Source organism: Anser anser (genome assembly GCF_964211835.1).
Source record: "Anser anser genome assembly, chromosome: 18".
Classification (NCBI taxonomy): Eukaryota; Metazoa; Chordata; class Aves; order Anseriformes; family Anatidae; genus Anser; species Anser anser.
In genome coordinates, this window is record NC_139739.1 from 5,910,192 (window position 1) to 5,929,079 (window position 18,888).

At 38.2% G+C, this 18,888-nt stretch overlaps 1 protein-coding gene across 13 annotated transcripts in view; it reads right to left on the reverse strand.

The window, feature by feature from the left end:
* Nucleotides 1-18,888, reverse strand: part of RIMBP2 (RIMS binding protein 2) — a 151,255-nt gene that overhangs the window by 131,251 nt on the left and 1,116 nt on the right. For 6 of the 13 annotated variants that reach the window (XM_083803684.1, XM_083803685.1, XM_083803682.1 and 3 more), the window contains exons 1-5: nt 18,757-18,775; nt 17,066-17,185; nt 12,659-12,769; nt 8,746-8,970; nt 7,669-7,803 (exon numbers count right to left, since the gene is read on the reverse strand). In XM_083803684.1, the coding sequence (XP_083659810.1) occupies nt 7,669-7,803; nt 8,746-8,877 (267 nt within the window). In that variant the 5' untranslated portion in view covers nt 8,878-8,970; nt 12,659-12,769; nt 17,066-17,185; nt 18,757-18,775. Of the gene's footprint in view, nt 1-4,300; nt 4,683-7,668; nt 7,804-8,745; nt 8,971-12,658; nt 12,770-17,065; nt 17,186-18,756; nt 18,787-18,888 lie in introns of those variants that run through there. The other 7 variants (XM_083803675.1, XM_083803679.1, XM_083803674.1 and 4 more) reach the window with 3 other exon arrangements.

Sequence of the window (18,888 nt, forward strand, 5' to 3'; positions counted from 1 at the left end):
GATTATGCTTTGCTATCATATTCACAGTGTTTTCCCCTTGGTTCTTCAGAGTAATATTGTACACTGCTGCTGATTAGTAATCAACATCAAACATTCAGCATATTAACACTTACTGCCTTAGAAACAAGCAGTGTTATACGGTTTGTAACATAGAAAAGGTAAAACTTTATGACAAATAAAATAAAATCTGACTTGTAGTCTCATTTCCTGACTTTTGCACTGCAAATTTTTCTACCAAACCACTGCCATTATCAAGGAAACTGGCTCTTCACTCCGAACTGAACATACCCATGAGCACAATAGAAACTTTAACAAATCAAATGTTATTCCAAGAAACTCAGAATCAATTCAGATTCTTCTGGCCCATGGAAACATTTTTCTACTGATCAACAACATACATTACAGACTGTCAAGTGATTTATAAGTGATTTATAAATCTCATAAGATTTATCAGATTTAAGAAGTCTTTGGTCTGAAGGACCATTTTTGAAGCAGAAAAAATAAGTAGAATGTAGTGGAAAGGGTTCATTATTATTCCCATTTACAGAAAGAGAACAGAGCCCAAGAGATACTAAGTACTTTGCTCAAGGCCATTCACAGAATCTGTGGCAGAGCTCGAAATCGTGCTCTGATTTCCTTATTGAGTCCCATGTTATAAGCACAAGCCAAAGTGTTGAGCCACAAGCCTACAAGCCACACTAATTTCCTTACCAAAACGTCAGCCAAAGGTGGTTTTACAATTGTGCTTTACAGAAAGACAACAGATCCAATGTTATCAAGCAAAGCATGGTTACATTTAGCAAAGAAACCCACGACAACCACATTCAAACTTCAGTGTCAACCAGCTGCTCCAGAAGATCATTAACTGTTCTGCCAGAGCAATGTTGTCACTGTCATTTCCCAAGAGCTCACTCTGTGCAAATAAGCCTGACAAAAGCCCTCTTTTTTTACTGGTGAACATAAACTGTTTTCATGACACGTTGCTTTGAAGAAGCTGCATTTTCCCAGCACTGTGGCTAAATTCTGATACTATTTTTAATCATGAGACTGGTATATATATTTTAATTACAGCACCAAGGAGTATATGCTACTGTCAGCTATGGTTCATAACAGTTCTCACCTGTGGTGGACAGCTTAGAACATCAACAATAAGAAGAGAGATCATCACGACTGGTACCAGGCATTTTCCAGAAAATCTTTAATAGATTTCAGTTACTTAATACTATGCTAGATTTGCAAAATGATGGAGAGGAAATGCTACCAACGTAGCTTGCCATTTTATCAGAGAGCTCACTGGACATGACAAGCTAATGCTATCAAATGGAGAAACAAAGGATTTACACAAAATTCCACTTTAGTCAGTCGTTTTTGCTGAATACTAAAACATAAACAAGTCCCAGGAAAAAAAAAATCTTAGCTAATAGATATTTCAGCTACTCTGGATATACTGCGCAGTAGTGAAGAGGGCCTAAAACAATTTTAATTAAGTGAAAAGCAGCCTCGACTCTCAAACCACACTTCATTCGTTTGGACAACGCTCTCTGACAGAGGGTCTGATTTTTGGTTGGTCCTGTGTGAGGCCAGGAGTTGGGCTGGATGATCTTTGTGGGTTCCTTCCAGCTTGGGATACTTGATGATTCTGTGATGACTCATTCAACATAAATATTGAATGGACAGGAAAGAATGATGCATGACCAACTACTTCTTTATTTCAGAATAAAGTCAGTATGATTTTGGATATTTAATTTTGATACATGGTGGGGCATCTGACACACAGAAAGGAAAACCCTTATATCCTTATACCGGGGTATACTAATTATCCAGAGATTGCAAGCATTTTATTTCTAGTCCTGGCAATCCAGAAAGGCTTGTACTTCTGTAATAATATATTTCCAAAATGAACACCCTGTGCTTATACATTCAATTCATACTCAGTTATCACACACCTATCTGAACTACAATGAGCATTCACATCTGACACATATGAAAAATAGAATGAGGGGACATACAAAGAGATACATATTCTGTATATATTGAAAAGTACTTATGTAGCTTGTATCCGTATGAGACTGACCACATATAAAGAGAGATGCTTAAGATTTCAGAGCCTGTGATTATCAGAATGTATCAGATATTCAGTTCATTTTCACGCAGAAATCTGTGGCATTGCATGGTCCTGGATTTTGTTATGTGTAATTTTTACTACCCCTAATAACCATGTGCCATTTTAAAGCTGTAATTCGCTTGTAATTCTAGAAAATTCAACACATTAAATTTCTCAAAAAGGTTCTCCAGGTATACCAAAATATATTAAGCTGTATTTAATAACACTGCACCTCCATTCACTGCCTCTAGTACAGTCATGCTGCATGTTACCAAGCTGGAACCCATTCAGATATATAGCTATGAAAAATCAAGGTTGCTGTCTACTCTGCAGCCAGCATGATCACATCCCTACTTTAATTTAAGTGACCGTTTAAGGTCCCTTCCAACCAAACCCATCCTGTGATTTAGAGTAGGGCTTTTTCCTATTAAAAAGAAAGTAGTATGCACAAAGCCACTGTTCAGGACCACCAGATCTCTTAAAAAAACAAACAAACAAAAAAAACCACAAAAACAACACAAAACCAAGAGTCACTTAAAAGAGACCCAATACCCTCCTTTAATGTACAAGAAGTAATGCAAATATATTTCATAGGATAGCTCCACTGATGAATGCTGGCTGTGATCTATAAGATTTCATCTGAATCGTTTTCTTCATTCGCTAGCTGAGTCAACTAGAAAGCCCTTTTCTAATAAAAATGTAACACCTCCAGATCAAAAAAGGGTGAAATATAAAGTGACTGGAATAACTTTCATATCAGTTCATGTATGCTGTTATTTTTAATTGCATTGAATTTATGGAGATGTTTTAATTTACATTCTATCATTGCTCTGTTTTAATATTTCATGCTGTTTTCTCAAGGCAGCTCTTCTATCTTGCTAAGTAATAGTCCTTATTTGAATTTTGTTGATTGTAGTCTTAGTATTATCTACCTGTCTTTGCAGACTCTGTAATTTTCTTAATGTTAAGTTCAATGGCTTTAATTTCATGTATTTCTTCTAAATATTTCCAATCACGTAAGGAGCTGACTCTGTATTTACTAAATGCAGTGACAACATTCATTAATAAGTTATTCTGCTGAGTTATTTTATATATAAACTCTGCATCACTATCTGCACTGGTCATAAAAGCCCAGTTAGTGTTTTACCACAGACATCAGTGGCTTAAAAAGAAAAAACGAAGTCTTCATATGCACTTTTATTTACCTCGGTTCAAATAGTGCTAAGACCACCTACAGCTGTAATGTCGACCATCACATCAGTCCTGGAAAGGCATACCTTTGCTGCCCAACACTATTGGCAATGGCCAATTTTGAAAATATGTTAATAAAAAAAACCTGCAGTATTCCCTATAACACTGAGCACAGCATACTTGCACATGCTAACTAAATATCTAGTATTTATATGCATATGCTATAGTAAAATGTTATTGTACTGTTCTAAATACTCATATGCATAACAATTCCAATATATACTGCTATACATAGTGTGTTCATACATACAGCTGCAGAAGATCTCTCCCTCCAACCAAAAAGGGCGAGAGATATTTACTTGCAATTGGTCTAATTTAGCAATAGATGCCAGAAATACATACCACATATAATTTCATTAACAATATCTCTATGGAAGATATTCATAACTTTGCCATGACATGACAATATACATCTGCAAAGCAAACAGACACCGCGAATATGCACCATGCTTGGGGGCTCGGGGCGGGGGGGAGGGCAGGCGTGGGGGAGAGAGCTGCTAGCCAGTATGATTACTAACTTTGCCCACAGACATTAATACAGAAAAGAAACATGTCACCAGCAAACCTCTGAATATAGTATTTATTTCACAGGAAACCACAAAAGTGACTGGAAAATGACAACAGATTAAACATCAATAGGAGGGAGGATGGAATAATCTAGCAAGAGTTTAATCCCTTTACCTAGTGTTCCTGCATAACAGAAACATATTTTATTATTCTAAGCATCACCTAGAAGAAAAGATCCAGTGAAGGGCATCATCAAATTGCAGCAGAACAATAAAGTTTGTCTGCCTCTGATAAGAGTTACAGATTCATTACTGCTAACTAAAAAGAGGATTCTCTCCCCACACACACCTACAAATCTTCAGCCCTCCCACCCTCATTTGGCCCATAAAGCATTTAGCAGAAATAGCTATTTTTAGAAGGGGTGAAATCTCAGCATACCTTCAAATCAAGTGCTTCCGATGTTCAGCAAGATCATTGCCGAGAGAGAGCTGCAGTCTACTGTGTCAAATTACAACCTTGTAGAGAGAGGCAGCAGTGGCGGCGGCGGCAGCAGCAGCATTGGTGTGTTTGCACTGCTTGTATTCAGGCTAGAAATGATTCATTAGCTGTCTGCAGGGAGGCAGGGTGAAAAAGAGAGAGCAAGCATCATCGGCCATGCAGCAGCTGCCAGAGCCTATGAAACAGCAGTGCTCACACACACATACGCACACAAAGATGGCTTTCCCTATTTGCCAGTTTCTCTTTCACATAGTATTAACCCTGACACAGCAGCAGGGAGCAGGGACAGGAGCTGACAAGCAGCAAGTGGGATCTCAGCAAGGGTATGTTTCAGTGAGGGGGGGCAGGGGGAAGGCGGGTGTTGGGAGATTTTATTTTACCTCCAAGTAATGCTATCACAGGATCTTCTCAGTAGGTCATCTGTGGCCTACTGGCACGAGCCAATGAACTGTAAATGTGAGCTGCAATTTTTTTTTCACTGCCAAGCCCGCCCAATGGAAGGCTTTGAAACTCAAATGCAGAAGGGTATTAAGACAGATTACCTGGAGCATCCGAACCATTCTGTCTTTCCTCTTCTAAAGAAAACTGTACCCAATATATTCACACCAAATCTGCTGAGTATGCCACCAGTATCTCCCCAGCAACTAGAGGGAGACACTCTAGGGGATACAGGGAAAGATTTTAAATAAATATATTTTAAAACATCTAGCTTTAGTCTTTTTTTTTCTTCTTTTGTTTTTTTTATTCTTTTTTTTTTTTTTTTCCAGCAAGGATCTTCTGACTCACAGAGTCTGACCACTTTGGGAGTGGATTCACTATAATATAATAAATTCTTGAGGCTGATGAAGGTTAAATTATTGAAGAAAACATATGAAGTTATGTGGAGTGGAACTTTTGTATTTCCCTTTCAGCATTTAAAAGGGTAAGGAAATATTGTACTCCCAAGGCACTACTTTATTGAATTCTCTTAAAGTATCTGCAGAAATACATTTTCCCATTTAATAATGTCTCCCTTTTATCCCCAAAATGGACTGAAACAGACTACATTAATTTACAGTTCCTTTGCAAAATCTGTCTTCTCCCTACAGTTTTACTAATGAGAATAATGAGGAAGAGGAAAATTTTCAGAAGAGTTTGACATGGGTGAGAAGAGCCAGATTTCCCCAAATGCCTAATGCTTCTTTGTGAAGCAGAATACATGGAGAGTACTTTGACCTCCAGGAACTGTCAGCACCAGATACTTCACTGGAAAGTATTAAGAGCCACAGAAGAGGGACTCATCAGGTGATCTCTTTCTCAAGTTTTGACTTATCTGGATTTCCAGACCATAATAAATTTGAACCTTGAACCATGATGTTTGCTAACCAGACGAGGAATCCTTCAAAAGTAGCATTACTTACATTTCTGGATATTCCAGTTCCCAAGCATCGATCTATTTGAGAGCCTTACTAAGATCTTTACCCCAAAGATTCTACAGACACTGAGTACCACTGCTGCCATTTGGATGAAAAGCATTTCTCTTCAGAGGTTCGGAACTAAAATATAGTACAGAGTATCACAGCATGATCTTCAAAGTTACTTGTTGCTTCTAAAAATGTCCCTCATGATAGTTATGAAACAACTAAAAATCTGATCCTTTGTCCTGTGATACTGTCAGAAAATGAGGTAAAGGTTTGCAGATAACATGTGCTTTCTTCCCCAAATTTCTTACTTGTCACATTCTAGAAAGACTGCAGTTTTCTGAATAGAAAGTCCAACATCTAAAAATAAGGTATCCAAGACCACTCATCTTCTGTGCAAATCTCAGCCCCAAATGACCTTCCCTGAGATTACTCACAACTGTACCCAGAAAAACAAAACTCTGGTATTTTTGGAGAGAAAAGCTGTTCCTACTCAGGATCATATGCTCCTTCCCAGATTAGATTATAGCTTTCATCATCAGGCAAGTACAATCTTACATTTATAACCAGTTTGTTATAATAAATTGTTTTCTTTGTTGTTGTTGTTGTTGTCTGTTTTGTTTTTTAAAGTCTAATTTTGACAAATTAGATTTTTTTTTCCTCAATTGAGCTACGTGCAAGCTTGAAATCCAAATGTTCCTTCCGACTATGACTATATAAGCGCTTATCACATACTGTGCTTCAGCAACAAATACAGATCTGCAGCATATGACGCAAAGTGATAGCAGAAGATTCCAGGTGACACATTTTGGAAATCTATCTTGTCTATTTTGGAGACTAGATGAGTGTATCTATTGCTTTACATGCATTTGTACAAGCAAAAGAAAAATTTACTGTGCCAGATGCTTGAAAATAAGTCAGATTGCTGTAAAATAGCATAATTAATTCATCACACTGAACAAAGCAAACTTATTCCTTCTCATAGATAAGTATAAGGAACATATATTCTGTACATATGTGTGTGTGTGGATATACATCTGTATAAAATATATACATCATCATAAACTTTTTGGAAACCTTGTGTTCAAAGATATGGAAAATGATATGAATAAATTAAATGAAGTCACTCAAGAATTAAATGGCACCTAATTTTTTAAACCACCAGCACAGATTTACTGCAATGAAGACTTTAAAACATATGCTTTACCACAAGCAACGGTTTAGAAATCTGAGTCTTCACACTTGACATATTCAACTTGTTATGCCATGGCAGATGAGGGCTCACATTTTACTGGAACTTCAAGATGTGAAGACATTGTTAACATAAACGGTTTAATATTTATTCTGTAGTTTATATTGCCAAATATCAGCATCAAATATCAGCATCAAATATGATGTAGCTTGACAGTCATTTTTGCCTGTTCAGGGCTGGACGCAACTATGCTGATGATGGGGTGCTCGTAAATAGGAATGCACATTAATGGTGCTACTGAGAGGAGACAGGCAATTACAGTTCTCTATGTCATGCCAAAAAGTCCACCCAGAATAACAATCCCAATACAATGATCCTACCTTCTGACAGACATTTTTTTAAGAAAAAGTGATAAAACATAAAGCATCTTTCTATATACAATGTGGTTCTGTGAAATGCCGTTTTAACACTAAAAGTAAGTACATTTTCACAGACAATAAGGAATTTCCCCAGAGATATTCTTTCTTGTCCCTACAAATTACGTGCAACAATTATTTAAAATACATACTAAGAGGCCAATCTTCCTCTTACTACCTGTAGTATGAAAATAACTTTTGCAGTGTGTTGTTTCAATAAAACAAGCCAGACAAACCTTCCCCTTCCCACTTCACTGTAAAAAGTGGAGTTAAACCTGAGAAAATAGTAACGGAGCTCACCTTGCTAGCTGCCAAAACACACATAGGGCTTCCTGTGGAGATAAAGGAGAGCTGTCTCTGAAGCCACAACAGTTCTTTCTGAGATTGTTTCAGTAGCTCTTCCGTGTCACCTGGCTTCTGCCCCATCAGCCCTTCCTGCATGACAGGAGATTTTCAAATTCTATTTCTAAACCAGAAATATTGTGAATTCAAACACAAAACCTTTTTTACACATGATAGTTTGGAAAATATTTAATGTCAATTAGCTGTCAGTTTGGACCAAAAAAAAAAAACAACAACAAAACAAACAAACAAACAAAAACAGAAAATAAACACAATCTTTTCTACCTGTTTTTAACACCTGTTTGAATAAACTATTTTAAGGATCTAGGAGTGGACACTGTGTTTAACATGAGTCAGCAATGTCCCCTTGCTGCGAGGAAGGCTAACAGTATTCTTGGCTTCATTAGGCAAAGTATTCCCAGCAGGTCAAGATTGTTGATCCTTCCCCTCTACTCAGCACTGGGGGGGCCACACCTGGAACACTGTCCAGTTCTCCCCCCCATTACAATATATACCTGTATCTACTTGAAAGAGTCCAACAGATGGAGGGCCACCAAGGTGATCAGGGGACTGGGGAACCTCTCATATAAATAGAGGCTGAGTCAGCCTGGAGAAGAGGAGGCTCAGGATCTTATAAATGTCCATGAATACCTGAAGGGAGGATGCAAAGACAGAGCTGGGCTCTTTTCAGTGGTGCCCAGTGCCAGAACGAGAGGCAGTTGGCACAAACTGGAACACAAGAGATTTTGTCTAAACATCAGGAAGCACTTCTTCACTGTGCTGGCGACGCATCAATGGAACAGGTTGCCCAGAAAGGTTGTGAAGTCTCCCTTTGGCGATCTTCAAAAGCTGTCTGAACATGATCCTGGGCAATCTGTTGTTGGTGGCCCTGCTTGAGCAGGGGTTGGACTAGATGAGCTTGAGAGGTCCTTTTGAACCTCAACCATTCTGTGATTCATTCTGTGATTCTGTGACTCAGTTTAACTGTTTAACAGCAAAGTTAGATATTAAGAATAGAACTGGATTTTTACCTACCCTTAAGCATCCTAGTTGATTTTTGAGTTCTTCACACTCTACTTGAAGCGTTTGGATCTCCAGATCTTTTATGCTTTCTGATTGTTTGTTGATATTTTGAAGATGCTGGGCCTTAACATTGACTAAATGCATTTTCTGCTTTAGAGGAAATGTTCTGGTAATTGTTTTTGTGATGACAGTAGCGTTATTGGATGACAATGTCAATGAAGTTGAAGGGCTGACAACCTGGTAAAGAGAAAATACGTTTTTCATGTCATTTTTGCTAAAATTGTGTCTGGGGGAAAGAGTATAATTCAGATTGTTTCACAAGTCATACCAGAAGTGCATTATTTGAAAATTTTCCTTGTAAGATCTTTCATTCATGCAGTCAATGAACAAGAAATAATCTCACTTGATCAATCAACAGTAAAGAGAGGAACAACTCAAAGAAATGAAAAGCAGAAAAATACTTTTCATACTTTTTTTGTTTTTCATTCAGTTGATGCCAGCTAGCCATGATCACTTTGATTACATAGATATCAATGCATTTACCACTTGATGGCAACAAAGTGCTGCTGCTCAGCCACTGTATCTGGTCATTCGCTTACTGTTGTATCACATAGCAAATTAAGAAGTTATCCCTGCTAGTGATGCTTTGGACATGCACCTCATTTGGAAGATGTGCTTCAGCTGCACCTGAGATACTGTATTCCAAAAGGCATGTTCGTCCATGCTACAAACCCTTCACTGGGAATCAGCTGTTAGGCAGTCAAACTTTACGCAACTGTATGAGAATTGTGGGAGAAACTGTAGCTCTCACTGAGACTACGAAGCTCACAGATCTTTATGTCCAAACTCTTCTTGCTTTACACCCAGCAATTTCCATAATCCTTGACCTGTACCTATAGACTCTTGTGCAGTACTACACAAGATACTACACCACTTCAGCAACAGAATGAGAATCTTCAGGGTGGTCTTCAGGACAATTAGAATATTTAGTCTAATGAAATTCAGTAACAGAAAAACATCGGCATCGCTGCCTTCAGTTATGTAAGCCAAGTCCCATTGCCTTTGGAACAATTGTGTAAGTAACAGTATAATATGTCCCTAATGTTCATGGCTGGTTTTTGATAGAGCAATTGAAACTATCACTGTGTGTTGGTGTTATAAAAAGATTTAGAAATATGAGTAAGCAAAGTCATTGCACTTCAGTAAACATTACAAACCATATTTTATGGGTAAAATGGCAAACACAAATATTCAAATAATAATAATAACAAAACAGCACAGTATTCTCTTAATTTTGAAGTAGTAACTGTTAGCAATCTCTAAGTTGAGATCTATCTGAACTAGAATTACCAAAAACCAACTGTATCTGCTAACATTATTGCACTATCTATCTTTCCCGGCCTTTTTTTCTTTATTGGAAGTGTGAAAAATAGAAGAGGGGTGGGAGTCCTGATTTCAGGTCACTTTCTTAATGTGAGCCTTGTAAACAACTTTGTCAGACACACATAACCTTCCCAAGCTTGATGGATAGTCAATAAAATTTTGCATATTAATACTATTTGGTTTTATAATATACTGAATATATATCCATGAACTTTGGATTAGCTCAGCAGGATCAAAATTTGATCAAAATTTTCCCAAATATTAAGTGTCTCCCAATAGCTTGTGTACTTCAGGAAATGGAAGGTTAACATTACCAGAAGCAGTGGGACACCATATGAAAACAAACAAACCAAAAAAATACCCCAAACTGATAATTTCTCAAATATTGGTCAATCTGAAGATCAGCTACAGGTATTAGATAAAAAATGTATATATGACTTTAAGCAAGTCATATCAGCAGATACTCCTATTTAAACAGCACTCTGAAATACTGTTATTTCTGCCAAATTACAGATTCTGAAGTCAGATTGTTCAAACATTTATATTAACTCTCGCTACTGCAATGTGTTGGGATGACCTTGGCCAGACACCTACCCAGCCTCTCTCTCACTTCCCCTCCTCAACGGTACAGGGCTGAAAATAAGATGAGAAAGCTCATGGGTTGAGATAGACAGGCACATTACTTAACAATTACTGTTTTACAGGAAAAACAACCTGACCTGGGAAAAAATATTTATTTTCAATTAGAATAGGTTTGGATAGTGAGAAAGATGGACAAAAATTAACACACTACCTTCTCCTCTCCCCTTTCCCGAACTTCCCAGGCTCAACCTCTCTCCTTCTTTCCCAACTCCTCTACCTCCCTCTTCAGGAAAAATCTGCTATAGCATGGGTCCTCCACAGGCTGCAGTTCCTGTCAGGAGAACCTGCTCCAGCCTGGGCCTCCGAAGGCCACAGTTTCTTCAGAGAGTATCACCCTGCTTGCCACGGGCTCTCCACAGATTGCAGGGAAAGACCTGCTCCTCCTCAGTCTCCCTGAGGGCTGCAGGTGCACCTCAGCCCTGGCACCCACAGCACCTCATCCCTGCCCTACTCTTCCTCTTGGCATGGTGCTAGCAGGGCCGTTCCTCGCACGTTTTACCTCAGCCCTGGCTGCCCTGCAGTGCGTGGCCCTTCCCTGACGCTGCCCGAGAACCCGCTGGAAGTGGCCCCGGCCTCGCCTCACGGGGCTCCGCGGCCTGCACCTGGGCACAGGCACCTTGTACATTTAGAAGATCGTTCAACAATCTAATCACCAGAGGTTAACCAGCTCTCTGCTGAACTCTACTGCAGAGATGAATAGTCTTCCTCTGCTATACCAAAGTGGAGTAAGAGCCCCAGCACAGCAGCTGGTCTCTCAGTGTCAGGGAGGCTGTCATAACATGAGGGAGAGACAATTCCGTAAACTGAGGCCACCTGAACCGACTTTTCATTTCATAATCCAAAAGGGTGCCAAATTGTGAGTGATGAAAACTTTACTGCCCCCAACTGGAATACCAACAGATAAATACAACTAGATCCAGGCACTGACCTCAAATGAGTAAATTATGTGTTACTCTCCAACAAATGAAATTTTCATGCTCTGAAACAATTCATTTTGTCATGAATGAAAAGACCTAGAAAAATTGAATCCATGATGTGTTATATCTGCTAAATCTGCACATGAATATTTAACAGGCAAGTTTCTTCTATTAAGCATTATACTGTTGAGTAAACGATACAGTAAAAAGTCTGAGAGTTGCCAAACACTTAAGTGTTTATTGATTTTTTTAAGCAATTATTATCGTGTTTGTATCCACTGAAGGGAGAAGCACTGAGAGCTCTGGAGAGTTAATCCATTAGTGAATAGGAAAGATAAAACTGAGTAAATATCAGATAATTTTCCCTATTACTAATGCATCCCAGTGTCATTGGAAAAGCAGTTTCTCTGTAGATAAATGGGGTGCTGTGTCTCAGTCACAAGAGCAGAATATCCTCAGGAAACCCAAAGGCAAAGGTTTCTCTTACCTTTGCCAATCTCAGACTTGGTTCTTTTTTGGAATGGTGTTGAGCCCTCTCTTTCACAAGCCTCATGTACAAATGTCAGAATCATGAGCAAGTGAATTTAATACCAACGTGTGAGTTTTTCTGCGGGGGTGATTACTTTGAATTGACTGATATTCTAAGTTGGGTGTCTTACAATGACAGCATTAAATATCTGTTATTAGAAGAGTTAGGAAAAAAGTAGTGGTGCAGTCCCAATACTGGTTAACATTCATAGCATAACTCCTAAAACTGCAGACCGCTAACTAATGTGTGCTAGACCATAAAACCAAAATACTCATATCTGGAAGGCAAAACCTTAGTGTGTCAGATGCTGGGGAGGGTGCAGACAGTCATTTCTGAGGGACTGAGAGGGAACCACCAGACAAGTAGTCACTTCTGATTCAGGCCGATACCATGACAGCTGTTTCAGCAATTGGCAGTAAAGCCACTGGAAGATTTTAGAGCATGTAACACTTACCTTGCTCTTCTTAGGAGTTATTGAGCAACTTTTCTGTTTGCTTCTGTCCTCAGGTCTGCAGTGTGGAAGCTTTTCGGATGTTTGTTTTGCTTTATCATGGCTCTTTTTGGACTGTAGAACATAATTCATCAATATCTCATTAAAATGTATTACAATACATCTGAAATGTCTTAGTGATTCTGCTGGTGTTAAAGCAATTTGCTTTTGCATGGCAAAGCACAAGTTTCAAAGTACAGCCTTGAAGCTCAAGAAGTCTAATGGAACAAATTAAATGTGGCACTCAGTCAACAACTGAGGACGTAGCATCTCTGTGGCAGAGCCCAGCTATAGCTACAGTGTCTGTGCAATGCTTAGCATGGTGTGGTGTGCTAATGCTACAGAATGGAAGACTAGGTAACACTGCAGTCCAAATAATAAGTAATATTATTAGAAGCAATTTGCTCTTTGTGTGGCATTTGTCTCTTTGTCAGTCCCGGGAAGAACCTCATGTTGGGTTTATGTATAAGGTGGGTGAAAGAGCAGGGTTATAAGCAGCATGTAGTCAAATGGTAAGTGGCACTGCTTCATCAGATTACTCAGTTAAAAGAGGGCACTTTCTATTACATCTCTGGAATTAAGTGGGATAAAGAAGCACACACAGTAGGACCTTTGTTCCTTCTGCTGTTACCCAATACAGAATGACAACGTTCAGAGTAAATGTTCAGTATTATTTCAAGTGTGCTAGAGGGCTTATCATTGATTCCTTTTTTAATTTCAAGGTATTGCTGAAATCACACAAACTTTGCAGTTTGCTACATTCAATGTAAGGCAGTCTTGCCTCCTAGCACTTGGAAACCTAAATAAACAACATAAAGCAGCTAGGGAAATGGCCTCATACCATACTGTTCAGTCCACTGTAGCTCAGTACTCCTTCTTTAAGGAAAGGGAAACTTTCTCTCTCTCTTCCCTCTGTTTATGAGTGTTTAAAGGAAACTTCATAATGGAGGTTCCTGTTGTCACTCATACTGTGTGCTATGAGTACCGACAAAGCAGATGTTCTTTTACTTTACATAACATATAATCTTGGATAACTAAGGCTGCTCCTAGAGGGTAAACAAAAGTGATCTCTGTTTTTCCAAGCACCACTACCCTTATTTTCATCCTTTCTCTGCTGCTGGTGAGTCAGGCTGTCTCTATTTTGCCAGCATTACTTGGCATTTTGTACTATTTGGGGTGTGGAGTTCATATTTGAGAAAAGTTGAACCTTGCCATAGCAAACGAGTTTCTATGTGGAAGAGGAAGTTTCGAGTCTATTCTTTTCCCTAATCAGCCTTCGAAATGCTCTAATTACCAGCAGAAAATGGTAGGAGGAAAAAGCAACAAAGCAAACCCAATAGAAAGGAAAAGGGAATTGCTTATAATGAAGCAGATAGCTGCTTGGGATTGAAAAGAACTCTTTTATGTAGATGTTCTGCCGTTGCCGTCTGTGAACCAAAGGTGGTCATTAGAACCACTTGTATTACAAACACCAACCATCTGTCACAGTTTTAGCTTTGATGATTTCTGCTAGTTATAGCCCAGGACAATTGGGAGGAATCCAGAAGTCTTTTTTGAACAATTAATACAATGTTTCCTCCTCCCATATTCTCTGATTTTTTCCTGTTTTCATCTGACATTTCACTGGTGGGAAACACCGCATCTCAAAAGACACTGAAACTGAGGAGGTAGCAAATATAAATGCAAAAATACTTGAGAGATGTAGCACATAGCTACAGAGGACTATATACAAAGAAACTTAATACATGTAGAAGCATTTTGATGTGAATTAGATGATTTAAAAAATATTTTCTGGAAGATTATTGGTGGACACTGAATAAGACCATTTATATAACTCATGTTGGTACAGCAGACAAGTATGAATAACTTTTCTTCAATAGACTGCTGTACCTAGATAATAAAAGCAGATTCAAATTGAAATAAAACTGAGTGAGCTCTTGGCTGGGACCAGAGCTGGCCCCAGGCATAAGGCTGGCACAGCTCATTGTAACTGCTGATGGTGAGGGAGGAAGGGATGTAATGTTAATGCTAACGAGAGCAATCTTCACAGCAGCAGTGGTTGGCACCGACACCATAGACTACCACCACTCGGAAAAGCAAAAGTTAAGGCCTGCTCAAAGGGGCCTTCTGCTTCCCGTCTTTGCTCGCACCTTCTTTCCCCCTTTTTTGTTCCAACAGCCTGTCTCACCTGCCAAGAGCAGGGGAAGAAATAGGAAAAACATTTTCTCTTCCAAGCACTCATTTCCAAACTAGCGAAGTCCATGAAACTTCGCTGCCTCCTCCCAAATCTGACAGCTTCTCTCAAGCTGCAATAAATCATTCATTTTAGTTAGAACACCAAATAAATTTATTTATTTAAATAACCACTATTGTACAGAAACTCAGTTCTTATTTTCCTTTTGTATGTTACTATATTGAGTTGCAGTGCTACATCAATGTGTAAACACAGAACTTTAAAGTTTATAACAGATGACAATGAAACTGTTCTCCTTTAAACACAGAAAATATATTTTAATGCAACTAAAATAATTTCAGATTTACTTTCCTAGTTACTAAATGATAGGGAAGTCAACAAGGGCACTTATTTATGTCTGTGTAGGATATAAAAAATGCTCAATGGAAAAACAAGAAAAGCATTCTGGCCTACAAGTCTGTGAGTCATTCTTCATAGGACATGCTTGCCTATAGCTTAGCAACGAGCCAACTTAGATGAGAAGAAACGTAGAGAGCAAATCTATCATCTAAAACAAACTCTGTTATATATGGATATATGAATCCAGCTGGATTACAGGGAAACATAGGGGCTTTGCCTTTATTTTCTATGAACTCACTTGAAGTTTACAGTAGTTTCCCTTATTTCTCAGCATTTTAAAAAATGTCAGCTGTAATTAAAAATACATTTCAACACTTGTTGAATTTTATCTTCCTGTGATTTTATCTGTTTTCTTTCTAAGACTACTTTGTTCCATAGTTTTATTTGCCTCATATTGCAAGAAAAATCCTGAAAATACACTAGGGGAAACTGTATAAATGGGAACTCTGACAAAAGCCTTATAAATAGCTTCAAAATCAAGCGAGCGCAAACATGCCAGCTGTCATGGTTCGGTTCTGAGTGGAACATCAGAGACTTTCTTCCAGCCTGACCTGGCAGAGGAGTGGGTAACTCTCCAGGATCAAGTCTCCAGGCACAGGGCAAGATTACTGTAACCTAAAATTAGCCTCCAAAACTCATACATAGGCTGTCAACTATCCAACTATTTCAGAAATGTAGATCACACAATATTCTACTAAATACTTCGAAAGCCCTTTGTATAAACTTGCTATAGTCCCTATAATGGTTATGAACCTAATTTTAGGTGAACTTCTTTTATAATCTTGCTGTCAGTATCTGTTGAGGAACTGTATAAACGTGTGGTAAAAAATAGCTTTATATTGTAGGAGTAGACTAAATGTACTCTTCTACACATGCAAATTAATTTATTTAAAAATAAATGTATCACTTGGTAGGCAGCTTAGAAAGCAGAGACTTTAATGTGGGGAATGCGAGAAAGAGCTAAAATTATTCTACCAATGAATGCTTAAAAATTTATTCACAAAGGACAATAACAGAAGTTCACCAGTTATGGTGATATCACATATGGGTAATACAGTTGAATACAGACCAGCCAGGCATTTTGGGAAAACCATTATTATGATGCTTTATGGCAAACCCAGGAGAGAGAGAGAGAGAGAGAGGCACATCCTAAACTAGAATTCTTAATGTGAATTATTTGTTGTGCAGATAAAAATATTTCCTCAACAGAGTTGCAAGAAAAAAGAACAGATTGAAAATGTGGCCATGACCTTTTGGGGCAATAAGCTTAGTTTTTAAACACTAGATCTATATCTCACTTCAGACTTATTATGGACAACAAAATTTACCTGCTGTGAAAAGTTTCACAAGCTCTAGAGCAACTCTTCTTTAATAGAATTGGTATCACGATTTCAGCTGCAGTGTAACTGAAATAGCCCATCTTTGTAGCCAAAGGAGGTGTGCGTGTTATGACTTTGTGGCTCACAAAGATGCTTTCTGCTTAGAGAAACATATCTGCTTTCTGCTTAGAAACAATTTCCACTTTCAAAGCTGCTTACCAAGCAGTAGGGTTCTTCTCTTTCAATTAATTAATTTGCTTACTACTCTCATAACCTACAATACAAAGCTTTTTGTTAACAAGGCTTTACATAGTTCCTATGTAACTCTTAATGGCAAGATTTAAAAATGTGGTTATTTTAAACGCTTGCTAATAACACCATGCTCAAAGAAAAGAAAAAAAAAAAAAGAAGTTTTCAAACAATCTCTGACATGTCCTAGGATTGGAAATGGTTACTCACCACTTTGTCTTCTTCTTGCTCTTTAGTCAGGGACTTAGCTGCTTTTGGAAATGATTGATTTGCCCTGGGGGAATCCAGTACAGAATAGCTATGATCCAGAATGTGACTGATAGCCTTCTTCTGTAACAAAGGGGAAAAAATGGCATGAGAGCATTTCAACTCTCTAGAGAGAAGTTTAAATTGGCATACAGGACTTCTGACTTTTTATAAAGTCAGCCAGCACCATTTTGCTAGTTGTAACTTCAAGCTGTATTACTTAAATGTTTCTTCCTTCTTTTCTCTTTGCATTGTTCCCTCCCTTCCAAAACATTCATGGCCTGTCTTGCATCTCTAATTCAAGCTTTGGAGCTGCTAGGTGGGTATTCTAACAATCCTGTAAAGCAAGCTGCCCTTCCATTTCTCCTGCTAGGGTTTTCAAAAGACAACCAAAATATTTAGTCATGGGATAAATAAGCATGACTCAAATCTTCCTTTTTTCCTCTGAAGGGTTTTATTGCAAGTGAGCAGTCACAGTGTTTTTGAACCTTAGAAGCTAGTACTTTTTATAAGGCAGGCTCCCAACAGTTTGGTAGATAGTGTGAAACAAAAGGTCAAACTGCTTAAAAGCAGAGCTAGGCCTTTCCCTTTGCAGAGCAAGTAGCTTCCTGACAGCCCTCGGAGATTCTCCACCCAATGGGAACAGTGAAGTGCTTTATATCCAGTATATTGTTCTTACTTTGCTATTTATACCGAGTATAACGTCTGTGCAGCAAGGCACTGTGTACCCACTAAAGTCATAGCCATAGTTACTCTGAGTTCATCATATTGTTTCAACAGAGTTTCAAAAAGGGAGTAATTTTCCCATCCGGAATTAGGACAGAAGTAAATAACATTTTCTTAGGTCAACAATCAAAGAGATTCATATCAGGTGAAACAAAATGCTGTGCATTAAAATCAATCAACACATTCTGGGGATTTCTTTAAGCATATTTAAGAATTAAAGTAAATTTCTACAAAAAAAAAAAAAACAAACAAAAACACTTGACATTTCAATCAGTTTCAGAGTCTGCAGACTGCAAATTTTACCTTCAAAAGGAAACTACAGGCACAGGGAACCATTCTGAAGCCAAAAAGCTTAGAACAGATTTAGGGAGAAATCTCTGTACATACAAGAGCATCACATTTCTCCTCAATTAAGGAAGAGTTCAAAAATGATGTGTGCAATATGCAGATCCCAATCAGTTGAGACATATTTATGCTGAGAACCTAGTATCTAGCTGTCATTGCAGTCACCTCAAAGGCTACTTCATTTCAATTGCATTTCGCACAAGATTATTTAAAAATCAATCAAAAAGTAATTGAAATCAAAGTATATCCACAAACTACATGCAAAACATATAAAACCCATCAAGTTTTGAACTTCAGTGTTCTTCTATTGTGAAAACATATCCAGAAGTAAAAATGGGAAGTGCACCGGAATATTGAAAGATGAAAAAGAAGGAAGAAAGGTGGTCTCTTTCCTGGTGGAGGAAAAAAAAAAATCCTATACATTACAGCAATTCAGTACAGAATCAGTGATTCAGTTCCAAAAGAAAAAAATCACTTCTCTCATCTAAAATAATGGATCCAGCACCAAGCCACTGAGCCATAAATGTCCAGATATGACCCTTATATTTAAGTAACAGCTAAAACTCACATTAAGTTATTCTTACCACAGTTGTACAGAGGAACGATGATATAGCCTATGACAAAAAGATGGATCTCCTCAGGGACGATATAATATTTAGCCATTGATAATTACATGCTAACCAGAATTATCTATTTTAGCGGAAAGTTCAAAAATA